The 15,467-nt window shown below is 35.1% G+C and overlaps 1 protein-coding gene across 4 annotated transcripts; it reads left to right on the top strand.

Annotated features, from left to right (window-relative positions):
- The first annotated feature begins 447 nt into the window (after positions 1–447).
- Positions 448–15,099, top strand: LOC120628627 (septin-2). 4 transcript variants are annotated; one of them, XM_039897097.1, is made up of 9 exons: positions 2,368–2,719; positions 4,840–5,031; positions 5,845–6,103; positions 8,412–8,562; positions 9,940–10,105; positions 10,828–10,984; positions 11,372–11,456; positions 12,667–12,682; positions 13,799–15,099. In XM_039897097.1, exons 1-9 carry the CDS (start codon positions 2,602–2,604, stop codon positions 13,855–13,857), a joined length of 1,203 nt encoding a protein of 400 aa, XP_039753031.1. In that variant the 5' UTR covers positions 2,368–2,601; the 3' UTR covers positions 13,858–15,099. The 4 variants fall into 4 exon arrangements, with proteins under 4 accessions (XP_039753033.1, XP_039753031.1, XP_039753032.1 ...); XM_039897098.1 differs by having other exon boundaries at positions 12,667–12,686; XM_039897099.1 differs by lacking the exons at positions 2,368–2,719; positions 12,667–12,682 and adding an exon at positions 448–943.
- Positions 15,100–15,467: the final 368 nt, after the last annotated feature.

The following is a 15,467-nucleotide window of genomic DNA, read 5'->3' as shown; positions in this document are numbered from 1 at the left end:
AAATACGTAATAGGTATGTTTGAGCTAAAATGTTACCTACGTTCAATGACACTCAATCACCTGATACAAGATCACTAACAAAGTATAAATTAATTATTAATGTATAAACTAAAATTTGCTGATATTGGCTACTCACAATGGAACATATTATAAGACTAAGCTCTTTACTATATGTATATATACCTTGTACTCGTCAATCGTTCCTATATAGCTATGCAAAACTGCGATGATCAGTTGATTTTACATCACGCGTGGCGTGTTTAATATGTGCCCATGTCGTAAAAACGGGGGTTGCGAGGGACCACGCAGTCGCTTTCAAGCTCCTAGTATTGATCAGCTCCCACCCTTATATGGAAGTTCCTCTTGCGCAAGTCCGCACATGCGCTGTGCGAGGGCGAAGCCGAGGGCGCGAGCTCTCCCGGACCCTCACATTACGTAACGCACACGCACAGTACGGCGCACAAACAATGTGATTTATTTTACTTCGATTTTTTTCTACTCTTTTAGATTTTACAATTTATTAGGATTAGTGTCGTGATATTTATTACGTAGTAGTCGCGCGATATTTTTTGTTTCTCTCTTTTTGGTGTTTAGGTTAGAAATGTCGACATACCATCGTTACTGTACAGCTAACAATTTGAGAAGAGAAGTTGTGTGAAATCCGCCTGGCATTTTGAATAATGATGAATGTACTAATAAGATGAGATCTCAGTTTAAATAATATTTTCGGCGGCCGCAAAATCGATCTTGAAGAAAATTGTGAAAATCGATCGATATTATTAGAATAAGTACCTAGTTATAAGAAATCCAGAAAAATGTTTACAACGAGAAGAAATATTAAGAAGAATTACACTGAATTGAAAAGGATATCGTGAAAATTAATTTAAATTTTCACACGGTTTTTTTCAAGCTTACTGATCCTTCTGTATTGAAATGATGAACGGTAAGTAATTCTGCATAATAATTAAATAGAATAGATATAAATTTCGCGACTCAGAAGTTACAACTTTTTACAATCTTTGTATGGTGTAAGATTCGCCTCTGTCCTAAAAAAACATTTTGTCTGTCTGTAACACCACGAAGAATCGGCTCAGCGTGGCTGATTTTCACTTGAAGCCCGAGTGACGGCACAAATAACTCGGTAGAATATGTAACATAAACTAGTGATAGTCGATAGAAGTTATTGCTAATATGAGATTATTACAGTACAATTTAAAAAAAGTTAATATATAGTATACGAGTGGCTACGACCGATATAAAATGTAAATATAATACAAACAACTTATATGGTAGATTTTGGATTTGGGGTTATGGATATGATGTAATATGTTGGTCTAATAAAGCCACGCCTACCCCTTTAAGATACGCGCGCTCCCATCTAGGTATCTAGGTACTTAAAGACTGCTGGCGTCACGTTTCATCATGTAGGTAGTATGAGTTTGCCTTCACAATCTTTGCTGGAAGCTCCAGATGAAAGATTTTAAACAAAGCTTTTTAATGAATATTATTTAGTAATAGGTATAGGTACTAAGTCAGTAACCGTAACTTATAATAAAAGTATTAATGTACATATTATCCATAAAAATACTCATCAGTCACCTAGCACCCAAAACACAAGCTACACTTACCTACCTACTTTGGGGCTAGATGGCTATGTAATACAGTGTGTATATTTATTATTTTATTATTATTAAGACAATAGCCGCGTTACGAACGCTAAAAAAATCTGCATCGTTGACCTAAATCAGTGTCTGTATGGACAAACAGCTCAGGAGGTGCAAAGTTTACCTTAACCTTTCCTCTGTGCCTCGGAGAGTATGTAAGCGTTCGGTGACGCTCATTATCACTAGATAATAAACTAAGTTTTTGGGAGCTTCTTCTAGGTTTAGGATTCTCGTCATCTCATTACCGTTTAGTGATTTATATAAACGCATAATATTGGCTTCTATAGAACTATATTAATAATACATTTTTGTCTTTTCGACCCCGAGTGTATACCGTATACACTCACGGTCGAAAAGACAAAAAAAATGTATATAATAGCATCTGAATTAGTAAAAATTTTATACGTATAACGATAGATTCAATTGTCTTTAAATCATATTATGGTTAGTAGGTGGCGAGCTAAGTTGTATTGTGTGTAGGTAGGATACCATATGCACAAGTTATTCCATGGGTTCATCAGCAACAATTGCATGTGAAAGATTTCGTAATCACCGTAGAGTTCAATTTAATTCAAGTGTTGTTAATGAATGACGCTATTAAACGCCTCTCTGTTCAAATCTCTAAGTGACAACAAGTAAGTTGTTGCTTCTATAATATAATCTACCGACGTACAAGCACAGTTTTACCGCGGGCGTTCTGCCGGTAGCGCGCGAGGGCCGCCGCGTACCTTGCTCCGCTTTAGGTAGAGCCATATTTCCGCGATAACTAAATAAGCGATAGGTACTTAACAATACAGTGCAATTTTTTCTGTGTTTCAATCGGCTCTAGCTAATTTATTGATAAAAGTCGATACAATGCTACAATAAAAGGACATATATTTAGTCTGAAAGTTAAATAATAACTGATTCGCCGAAAAGTATTTCAACACACTATATAATGGAGAAGAGCGACTCGTACGCAATCTTAGACATTCATATTTGTGATAAGGATTCGGAGAAGTCCGACGGCCACGATGCCCAAAAGAAGACGCCTCTTACAACCGTTATAAAAATACGTAAGTTCAATAATAACATCAGCCTGAAAACTCATTACTAACTTTTGTCTAAAGATTAAATAAAGAGCTATTCACGTTAATATAGTATCAAACTAAGTTTACTTTAGTAAATATTTTATGTATACTTAGACATTTAAAGATAATTAAGAATTACTCAAGATCAGTATCTTTATAATATGGGCATAAAATTCACATCGTAAGTCTAGACAACGCGAAAAAACATGTTATTTTTTGTTCGCTATATTGCAGTTATATAAATAAAATCATATTTTTATTATACTAGGTTCCCTTGGTAGGTATGTGATGGGTACTCCCATTATACTTATATTATCTAGCTCTATCTACCTATACAAAACAAAGCAGATTAAACTCTCGCGCAGGTTGTTTGGAAAATACGTGTTCTATCTGTACCACAACATAAATTTTCTCGAGTCATGATCAACAATAGTGTTTACTTTTTGTAATAGCAATAATTAATAACTAGATACAACAAAAACTGCAAAGTCTTTCTATTGTTTGGAACACATAATATGGGAATGAGAGCTTTAAACAAGTACAGTAATTATAATAATTTTTATTTCGTTTGCGTTTTCATTTAAGTGTTGATGCATCTTTAAATATAGGTAGATAAACTTCTTGAACTGAACAAATATTTGTTGAATTTCTTTTTTAAGAACCCCTTGAATTTAGTTAATTTTGCTACTGCAACATCAAGCACGAAATGTTTTATTTTTATTTTTACACTAAAAGTCAGTCCTTGTCTGCATTTCATGACCTAGTGGTAAGTGATGGTTTAGTCTAAGACAATAGCGGTCTGAGTTGTGTTGGTTGAAATTGAGTAGAATATCGTAATATTAAAAATACTTCAGTCGAAACTATTAGTACTGTAGTTCGCGCCACACAAAAGTTTTCCTAATTATAGCGACAACATAAAACAGTTGATGACCACGTTCGTCGTTTCCGCTCGCTGTCCTCAATGCTGGGTACACCCATACACTGTCCAGGGACACGAAAACTACATACTGGGAACTGGTACTGTTCCACTTCGTTACGCCCGTTGCAGTCGGCGGACTTAGCACCCAGTACCTGCATCTGCACAAAGAACATAATTTGCATGGCCAATTTACCCACCTCGCTTTCACGTCTTGTACATTCAAAAGAAGCGATCCAATGCTGGACGATTATGTACAGGATGTCGCCGAGTCGTACTTCCGCATTAGTTCGCAGTGATCAAATAGGAATGTACCTAATATGTACTAACGTACCTATCTATGTTTACAGTCTATAAGCAAAGTTTTTTTGATGAATGAATACCTAATTAGGTCCTATAAAATTATAAGCTTTACTCATAATTTAGTTATTAATAAACGTGGCGAAACGTCATAATAGTTACGTAGTTTTGTCACACATTAACAGTAAGTACCTAGCCTTAGTGCAAGATTAATTCGCGCGCAATCGACAAGTAGTTTTGGTGTATTCAAATCTGTACCGTCAACGTAAAATGAACCTAGGGAACCTCTTTTTAAAGTTGCAAATCCTATACTTCTGATTTTGTTTTAAAAACTTTCTGTCAAAAGCCTGAACTAAAAATTTGTAGGAAAATTTGATCATTAAAATATTTTTTTAGAGGATCCATTTTACTCCGATGTGTGTATTTCCAAAGTCGAAAACGACTCATCCATTGAGAGAGATCAAATCGTGTATTAAGGATACTCAAAGACAATCAAACCTCAGAGCGTGATAATACACTGCGTTACTAACACACTACTCCAACGCTACATAACTTATATTAATAACCTAGAAGTCTTATTAATAAACGCGGCATAACGTCGGAATAGTTTTGCCGTGCGTTTTCACGCTAAGGCATTTAAAAGTGCTATTAGTCAAAATGTAATAAAACAATGCATAATTTATTCCGACGTTATGACACGTTTTTATTATGGCAGGGACAAGGCCTAGGGTTTTTTTTTTTAGAAAAATATGTCTACTTAGGTCATACTGTGATAATGGAAAGGGACATTTTAATTTGTACCACTAACACTGTTACTTGTTAGTAATTAGATGCAAATGCTTGTTCTGTTTTCGTTGTTTAGTTTTAATTCTCCTATTATTCACACCAGAAAGAGATCGTGGAGAACGTGATTACATCGGATTTGCGACTCTACCGGAGCAGGTACATCGCAAATCTGTCAAAAGAGGGTTCGACTTTACACTAATGGTTGTTGGTGAGTCGGGCCTTGGAAAATCTACACTAATCAACAGTCTATTTCTTGGAGATCTCTACAAAAACAGGAAAATTTCTGATGCCCAAGGTGAGAATCGACTTATTAAAAGTTAAAACCCATATATGATTAAAAACAATGTTAAAAGGGATTATAAGCAATATTTTGCATTTTGGTACGAATTTAGTGACTACACTAAATTATAGAATATTGTAGCAAAATATAGAATATTGCCAGTATGAATATTGACACTAATAAATACTTAGAAGTGTACTAATAAAATTAAAGAACAGAACAATAACATTAAATATACCTTCCTTATGAGAAATAACACAATTAAGGTACTGGAGGATAGAGATGCTACAGTCTTTCTTATCAGCTTTTAAAAGTGTATCTAACAATAAATACTTAGAACAAATTACACATATTATCAATTCGGGTTATTTTTAGGAACTATTTCATGATGATTATTTTACTTATACGTATCTTGCTTTTTTACCTGGTACTTTTAGTAAACAAATAACTGTGTCCGCTTTTTTAAAATCCTGCGGGAATCATTAATTTTCCGGTGCTAAAAACTACCAACTCTATGTTTCCATCAACCCGCAAAATTGCAAAATTTCCTTACCTGCTAGCCATACAAAGGTTAGATTTTAGCAACCAGAATGTGAACGTGTTTTATTAGGGTTAAAAAAGTAAATTTTGTCGGTCTCAGGGATTTATATATATCTTATATTTATATATATCTTTTTGCCGATTTTCAATGAGGTTAGTGCAGGTAATAAAGAAAGAAGACTAAACAACCAAACGACACACATCGTATTTATAATATTGAGTATATTACAAGGATTATATTCTTTAAATTACCTTCCTGTTATCTAATTACATGAATATATTCAACAGATAGAATAGAAAAAACAACGACAATCGAAAAGAAAACCATGGAGATCGAAGAACGCGGAGTGAAGCTCAGATTGACAATAGTAGATACTCCTGGATTCGGAGATGCTATTAATTGCGAAGATTCGTGGCGGGTCTGCTCAGCTTACGTGGACGAACAGTTCCGACAATATTTCACTGATGAAAGCGGCTTGAACCGACGGCATATGCAGGATAACAGAGTGCACTGCTGTCTGTATTTCGTACCACCTTGGGCTCACAGGTATGTATCTCCTACTACAGCACGAAATACCCACAAATCTGTCTAGACAGAGCGATAGTGCTGAAGGTCTGGAGCAAGGAAGGTATTATTGATCTCGGTAGTAAGGGACCTATAGGGAGAGGCCCTAGACTTTAAATTGTTTATACCGTAATACTACTCCTTGTACCTATCATCATCATCATCATCTTCTCTTCTAAGGCCGCCGAAAAGCCTCCTCTCATAGAAGATAAGGAATTACCATGGATGCTCCAATACAGTCAGGAGGGCTATGTACCACAACCGTAACTAAAGGTGGCCGGTAAATGACATGGTTTTAAAGTTTTAGCACGAGTTACTTTAGACAGAAAGGGTAATTAATAATTGGAAGGTGTATTTCTTCACATCCACATAACCAATCGCAAATAAATTGTTGATATTATGTTGTATTGTCTATTGCAACTGAAAAATTGAACTTTACAGCAACGCCAATTTTAGCAGCAGGGGTTATAAAATCTCTACGTTGCTTCAGTCCGGTCCTTTTGCGGTATATATGAATGCGTATTTACTCATATTTCCATATCGTGAATGTGCAATACTTGTCAATAAAACCTCGTTGTGTTAATGTTACTGATAGCGATCTACAGCACTTCGATTGATTCATAGTTACGAAGATAATAACGCTCATTGAGTTGGTTGCTCGATTGCGATATTGCTTTATTCATTTATTAAACTAATCGTTTAGTCTATTAAAGCACTTACGTGGGTACGTCTTCTTATTATTTCCATAGTGACCCAGATACATCAATAGCTGCCTGATAGATAATTAGTAAATGTACATACAAAAACGCCACGTTCCGAAAGTTGAAGCTGTGAAGTAGTTACGTTAGACATCGTACGAACCTATTGCTAGTCTTAATATGGTTTCTGGAGACATTTTCGCGAGTATCTATTATGTACGCTAAAATAATTGAAATCCTGAAAACTATATCAACCGTCTTAATGGTGTAGTGGTAGGCTCAGGCCCTGAGTTCGATTCCCAGGTCGGGTCAAGTGTTAGTATTTGGGTTTTTTCATGCACCTGTTTGAACTGAGTGGGGTGGACCCCAGTGCCACGGAAAGCACGTCAAGCCATCGGTCCTGATTATTATCACTTACATAAGTAATTATTATAGTTTAGGCCCACCAATCCCTTATTGAAACAGCGTGGTGAGTATATGCTCTAAGCTCTCTTCCAACGAGAGAGGGTTTCAGATTCAGTCTATGCCCGGTACACAGTATGGTAATGTTATCTGCACAGAAATCATCTCAAACTCATGAAATCAACACACAGTTTGTTCCGGCCAACATAGATTTCGTCTATAATGTTTAGTGATAAACTTGTCTTAGGTATTTTTCATTTCATTTATTGATGTATACCATAACCATTTGTACGCAAAAAATCTGATTAAATAAACACTGTGCATTATCGATTTAAAGAAACTAAATAACCGTTTATCGGCAATTGACGTAACAATACCGGAAACAAGCCGACAACAGAGCCGGGAATAAACTGTCTATTCTCGACTCTACCCCACTCATTACGTCTTAAGACTCCCAGAGTCGAATCACTCACTTACACCCGACGAAACGTGTTACCTATCGCAAAAGAAATGCCAAGAATTGATTTGACTTATTTACTGGTAACCCCAAATTACCTATGGGAGGGATAAGTTTACCATCACCCAAATTTCGAAATTGAGTAAGACTGATAAGTACATCGGCGTGATGTTATGTAGTGTGATTACGTAAACAATGCATATTATTGCAGCACCAGCAATAGCGGTTGATTTGTTATCTTTTTTTGGAAAGTTCCGTTTTCTGTCTCCGTAACTCATCATCAACTCCTTTCTATATAATTTTACTTGTGATATAACTTGAAAATATGTCATTTACCCACCACCTAGTTAGATACGATTATGGTACCTACATAGCCCTCCTACTGTATTTGTACATCCATCAGAATTCGTTATGTACGAGAGGAGATCTGTGGCTAGCTCTATAACCTAGAACTGGCCACAGGCACAGTAGCATGATGATGATGATAGGTAAAATAAGTAGTAGTACGGCATAAACATGGCCTACATGAATAAAGAAATTTTGAATTTGAATTTGTATTTGATGTGATACCGTAGTACCCCTTTCGACAAAAATAGAATGACGCAGTTATGCACGCACATCCCAGAAAACCGAATTGATAACCTTTTTGAAGAAGATAAAAAATAGCGAATTCCATACTAGTAAAATAAATCGTTACATATTCCTAGATTCTGAAAGTTAATATTCTGAACAGTTTACGTCAGGTTGATTTGGAAATGATGAGACGGCTGCATCGGAAGGTGAACATCGTGGTGGTGATAGCGAAAGCGGACTCCCTCACCAGCGCTGAAGTGAAGCGGCTCAAGACACGCATACTGAACGATCTGGACGAGCATCAGATACAAGTAGGACGGAGCAATCCTTACTACCCTTATTCCTTACCAACGTTAATATATATGGCCAGTGTTTTTCATTTGCTCCTAGGAAGGTAAATTGTCTCAATTAATCCTTACTAATAATAAAAATACGATAGTGTGTTTGTTCGTTTGTCCTTACTTCATATCCTTACTAAAAAACCAATCAACTTGATTTTGGGCGTGGAGAAAGACAAAAATAGAAAAGAAAGTAACATAAGCTACTCTGTATTCCAGATAAACAAACGGTTCTCACGGGATTAGTAATAATCGCGGACGGAGACGAACGCGGGCAACAGCTACTTAGTTTCATACAATTTCTTTGTAATGTGTAGTATTAGGGTCTAATAATTATTAGGTATATACTAGCCCGTACTTATTACGGTTTATTCACAAATCCCGTGGAAAGCGTTTGGTTTTCGGGAATAAGCGTATGTTACTCTCCGTCCTTAGTTACAACTTACAACAATAGAAATCTTAATAGTGAAAGACAATATTAAGATTTCTATGGTTACAACTTACAACTAACTCTAAGTTGCTAAGTTAATCCGTGAAGGACGGACAAACAAACACACTTTCGCATTTATAATATTAGTAAGGATTAAATGAGGCAATTTACCTTCCTAGGAGCATATGAAAAACACTGGCCCAATAGGCGCTTAACAAGCTCATTAGTAATATTTTACTGAATCTCTATGACTCCACCTACTCGTATAAATATGTACTCATCATTAGATAGACGGATAAAGAACATAAGCAATTTCAAGCCTAAAAAAAGTCATGTTTAAATAAATATACAATCAAAGAATATAGCGAATGGATTAAAAAAATATTTAAAAAAATAAATATTAATATATTACATAGATTGGACTAGGTAGGAAGTAGGTACCTAATTCATTGATAATTTACAAAAATAGTACCGGCTACATTAATTATTCATTTTTCAGTTTGTTGTAATTCTCGTTGTACATATAAAAATTAACACAAGCTATTAAATTAATGTGACGAAATAAAATAAGTAATTTCTCAAAATATGTATAATTTTAATAAGCAGTTTAATTACGTAAGCGAATTTAGTATGTAATTCTTAATTTTTTTAGTAATAATTTACGGACCAAGCTTAGAGGCCCACATGGTTGTAAGAGGTTATGCATCGCGCATAAACAGTGCAACAATTCACAAGGAATAGGTCCTGCAATCTGCCTCCCTATGTCTATCGACCTGAGGCATCATGTGCCGGCAACCGGCAACCTCGCCCTTCAGATCGGTATACAGCGATGCTGCTTACTAGAAGAAATAAGCTGCATTGCTCTGTAACAAAAAGAAGTATTTTATTCAATGTGAACAAATTACAATTTTTTAATTTAGGTGTACCAATTTCCGGAATGCGACAGCGATGAGGATGAAGAATTCAAGCAACAAGACAGAGAGTTGAAAGCCGCTGCTCCGTTCGCCGTAGTAGCCTCCGATACTGTTCTGGAGGTAGGCGGAAAGCGCGTGCGCGGCCGTCAATATCCCTGGGGCATTGTGGATGGTAATCTTTACTTTCACCTAGCTTTACGTCAACTATCCGGCTCAATAGTGCGAGCTATACAACGTGTAACAGAATAACGGGATAATATTGAAGGATGCATAAGTATATTTCATAAGGAATCACCTGAAAAATATAAAATCATAAAATTCATATATATTTTTCCATACAAACGAATTCAAGACATTCTAAGTGTTTACTTACACCTTCCAATCCTAGTAAAGATAAAACGACCGATACGCGCATAGTACTTACGCTACGAGACGCGTACCTAATAAAGTGACGGATACGAGTCACATGATTTTAACTTTACTTTTTTTCTTGTTAGGGTTGTATCAGATTTCTGTCATTAAAAACTATGGCAGTGGTTTACTCAAAAACTATTATGTTTTCGGTTTCACGGATAAGTCTCAGAGTCAGTACATAATGTACCTCTAAAGCCTGTGAAGTATTATTTCGGTTTTCATTTACACGTAATGTATATGCAAGAGATTTTAGCAAGACTCAGATAATACTTCATAAGTATTTTTTAAATGAGCTCTAGTGATCTTGCCGTGGAAGCGGTGATAGCACTTTCGGGGGGCCGAGTTCCAATCCCAGCACGCACCTCTAACTCTTCTAAGTTAGGTTATATAATAATTTAAAAACATAGACGTGTAAATGCATATAATTTTAAATCATAACTAATAGAGTTGATCTGTTCATCTGTTTTTTGTGATGAACAGTGGAAAACCCGCGGCACTCTGATTTCACTAAGCTGCGAACGATGCTGATATCGACGCATATGCAAGACCTGAAGGATGTAACGCAAGACGTGCATTACGAAAACTTCCGCGCCCAGTGCATTTCGCAAATATCGCAACACGCCATGCGGGAGCGAGGGTAAATAAACTTTATAATTTTCTTTTTTCCTGCCTAAGGAATATCGTTTATCAGCGCTCTGTTAACGTTTTTATTGGAAAAGTGCTAACTAAAATTGACAATTCAGGCTTCCATAGGCAACGGATTCTAAAGATATTTTGTCTCGGGCCTCAAACTACTTTTATCACAAAACTTTAATAAAACTTCAATCATATCCTGCTAAAACAAACAAACGAAATGATGAAAGAATCTGATAGACGGCATTCTACAGTATTTTACATTGCATACACGAAACACTGATAATAAGCTCTGTTCACGCGATCTAATTGATTTCTACAGCCCTAGTTGTTTCCGGAAAGCTACCTTTATATTTTATTAAACTATGTAACACATTTTGGCCTTTTTTAGAAAATTGAAAAGGGATTCGATGGGTAACCACACCGACGTAGTTTTCACGGACACAGATCGTTTGTTACTACAAAAGGATGAAGAGGTAAATAAAAATGTATCAGGTATAATTAACAATTTATTGAGCTTTATAATAGCTAATATACAACCCAAAGGATTCATAAGCCTTGCAATCCAAAAGGGCAATACCGCCAGCAGCGTCTTGGCTATCTTGCCCATGGGTGACCATTTGGACTATTATATACAATGAAATAATGTGATATAGAGTTATACTTACTAAAAAAAATACAAACAATATTATTTATGCATATATTACTATTCAAATTAAATATTCTTTGTCTTGTGGAACCAATAAATCTAAAACTATAAAGTATAATAGATAAGTATATAAAGGTTATTAAAACATTTTACTTGAATAAAATTATAATGTGTAATTCTGACAAAAGAAGCATATGAGACGCACCGCGCAAGAGCCGCAGGTAATTCTTAACTAGTGAAAGATTAGTTGGGCAAGCTTTTTAATGAGCACGTCAAGAATGCGACGAAACTGAAAAAATTAAGTTATGAATGCAGTTCAATTTGATGAGACAAGTTAAACTAGGATTAGCCAATATTGTGTTAAAAACGCTCTTAGTACCTTTTTGTGTAATAATTGAGAACAATTTGTTAATGGTCCTCAAATGATCTCGCTCGCACTACTCCAATTTCCGGCGTGTATGTGACTACAAATATGTTGTGTACTCTATATTTTCAGCTGATTATGCGCGAGCCGTATGCCGACATATTCAATTTGGTGTACAACTTGTGTTCACCTTAAATGAACATTGGAATTATGATGATAAAAATACCTACTATAAATTTCACGAGTTATTTTAGTTTTGTCGACGTTCCTTATGTATTTGTGAGCGCTGTAGTCATATAAGGGAAAGTCCCGGGTACGATCCCCGGAATTTTCTTTGATCTGGCCGGGGCTACGGCTGTGGCTATTTAGAACCGTATCGACAAAGACGTGCTACTAAGTAAGATTTAGCATTCCGGTCCGATGGAACGTAAAATGTGATTAGGGATATTGGTTTACAAAAACAGTCATACCCTTGCCAGGTTAGCCCGCTACCATCTTAGACTGCATCATTACTTATTAGCAGGCAATAAAAAAGAGGTGAATTCATTGAATTACTTTTGGCTCTTGCGCTTGTTGCTGATTTTACGTCACGCGCTTTTACGTTGCGACGGACAAAGATCAACTTGAATGTTTTTTTATAACACAGTTTAATCTTAAAGTCTTTCCGTGTTAGGGCTACCGTGGACTTCGTACGTAAGATTGATTTCAACACATATGTCTAAAATGCTGCATGGTTTTCAGAATTAAAATTTATTTTAATTGTTTTGAGCTTTTCTCAGAATAATAGATGAATACATATAGACATACAACTCATTATAAGTAGATTTCATCCATGTGACATATTTACTAAAGTAGGACATATCTCCAGAGATGTTAACGCATGGTTAAAGTTTATTAAGGTCAGATGCCGTGCTATGAGGTCACGAAGTTTAATAATATTAACGACACACTCATCTTATTAGGTTCGTTTTGTCTGCAGTCTGATGCATGTACCTATATAGGTAGTGTAAAACAGCACTATAAGGTTACCTACCTACCTACCATCTAATAACTAATTACTATCCATTATAGGTAGTTGACAACCATACACATAATAGCTTTTATAAAACATTAATAGGTATTTTGCCAATACAAAATAACATACCGAAAATAATTCAGGTGCATGTATGATATTTAAAGATACTTACGTAAGTATTTGTCAGTGAAATCTTTATTTCAATTTTCGTTATCTTGACTGAACTGTGACAATTCTATACCTATCTAATGAGAAAATTGATTGGGGGGGGGCTTTTTCTAGGTATTAGTGTTTACTGACAAATGCCTACAATACTTAGGTAGGCACGCCCTTAAATAATATAAAAAAGAGAGATGAAACGGATATAAGTTGGATTTTGAAAAAATAGGTTTCTTGATAAAGAAAGAAAACAAAATATAACTATAATTTATTAATTACAATAATTTGATACATACTCGTAATCAAAAAACTAGCTAGCTTTGAGTAATTGAATTAAGTGTGAAGAATAACAGCTTGTTGGTAGTATTCAATTACGATTAATTACAAGACTTTGCAAAATAACCTTTGGCTAATCGTTTCCGAAAGTTAACTAACAACAATTAATTATTCTCCAAACTTTTTTGCATTTATGTGAGAAACGACTAAGGTCGAATAATAGGTTTCACCTTATTCCGCGTAGAGACTCGCAAATATTGGGTATACAGGTTCCGGTCAACCGACTATCCGTTTAATCTCTCTCTCTTTCTCCCCTTTAGCTAAATACATACTAATGAAACAATTTGTTTTACAGATTCGTCGTATGCAAGACATGTTAACTCAAATGCAAGAAAAACTCAAAGCTTCCGATAAAAAACACGACAGTATTATAGATGTATAGAAAATAGACTGCAAAAATTTGTTTAGCAAACAAGCATAGATAATCCAAATAATAGTAAGTTATTTGTAGTTATTTTAAACTAAACGATAGAAACACAAAATATAAGGGTTGGTCGTGATATGTATGTACAGATGTTTTTAGAATTTTAAATCTACAGTGATGTTTTATAGGACTTGTTCGTAAATTTAACGAAAGCTAGGTTGCACAAGTTTTTATTAGTAGGTGTTGTACCTAAGTATATTGATAATTGAACTCTTATCTTCACAGATAAAGCTGTTAACATTCGCTACGATTGTAATTGTCAATATACATAGATACACTGCACAAAATACATTGAAGGCAGGCAATTTGAAAATTCGGCCGTAATTGTGGATATAATTAGTACAGTATAAAAGAGCCGAATAACCACAAAATTTACAAACCAAAAAATTTTTTATCTACCTGCAAACACTTAATTGGAAGTACGAGTAGGTAGTAAATATTTTAAAAAAACAGTTTAAAAACCAACGTTTACCAAGAGTTAGACCGTCAGATGAAAAACAAAAACTATAAGATAGTTACACGATATTAAGTAGGTAGTCCTTAAACTTTAAGGCTTAGAGAATTGTTTCAGGAATAGGTAATTTAGCAGATCAAAACCGACAAAATTATATATCTGAACCGAATCTGTGCCCATGGATTATCATTTTACAAACTTAACTTTTGAGTACGTAAAGTAAATCTGTCTTTATGGAGTGGTATAAAGACAGATTTACTTCATCTACTCCAAAGTTAAGTTTTGAGTTTTAACAGATGTAGGTACGTTCAGCTCGTATCAATTTTAGACATGTTTTAGATTTAACCAATGAAGGTCATATTAGATAAACGTATAAACGAGATCACAAAGAGCAGGACTTATAAAGTAAAGAATAACCGACCAGTAACACTCGCTAACCGATGCGATGGTTCCGCCTTGGAAGACCTTGGAAGATATAATATATTTATTTATATATTTTTACTTTAACAAAAAAAAGCTGATGTTGTAAGAATTATCTATTTGTGTGAAAATTCAAAACAGACTCTGTAGAACCCCTGTGATTACATACAACATACTAATACAGTAATACTAGTTCAGTTTTACGATATAAAATAACGTTAAACTGTAATATCGACGCTGCTTTCCGAGCCCAAGGCTGTGGGTTCGATTCCTACAACTTGAAAATGCGTGTGTGATGAACATGAATGTTACATTGTCTTGGTGTTTATTCGTAAATTATAAGTATTTATGTTAATTATTCAAAAAAAATATCCATCAGTCAACTTTGTACCCATAACACAAGTCACGCTTGCTTTGGGGCTATTTGGAGATGCATGTGTGTCACTGTATTGCCGTACTATATTTATTTAGTATGTTTATTATTCGACACAATTTGGTGATTATTTACTATATTTATATCGACGACCTCTCTGGCGCAGTTTCAACTTTACCCAAACCTCCTGTCCCAGCTACCATTTCCTGAACGTTCTGAGACTTTGAATGTGCTACTTACTATACAGCACTCGTGCTACTTGAATAGTCAAGCACAACAAAAATAAAAATAGG

Source organism: Pararge aegeria, chromosome 13, assembly GCF_905163445.1.
Source record: "Pararge aegeria chromosome 13, ilParAegt1.1, whole genome shotgun sequence".
Taxonomy (NCBI): Eukaryota; Metazoa; Arthropoda; class Insecta; order Lepidoptera; family Nymphalidae; genus Pararge; species Pararge aegeria.
The sequence above is the reverse complement of the archived record's forward strand: the minus strand, read 5'-3'. Positions and strand labels throughout refer to the sequence as shown.

Excerpts from the sequence above, each read along its gene's own strand:
- LOC120628627 (XM_039897096.1), top strand. The coding sequence starts at position 2,602 with ATGGAGAAGAGCGACTCGTACGCAATCTTAGACATTCATATTTGTGAT. Across the intron at positions 5,032-5,844 it reads GAAAATTTCTGATGCCCAAG|ATAGAATAGAAAAAACAACG; the intron begins GTGAGAATCGAC and ends TATATTCAACAG. Across the intron at positions 10,106-10,827 it reads TCCCTGGGGCATTGTGGATG|TGGAAAACCCGCGGCACTCT; the intron begins GTAATCTTTACT and ends TGTGATGAACAG.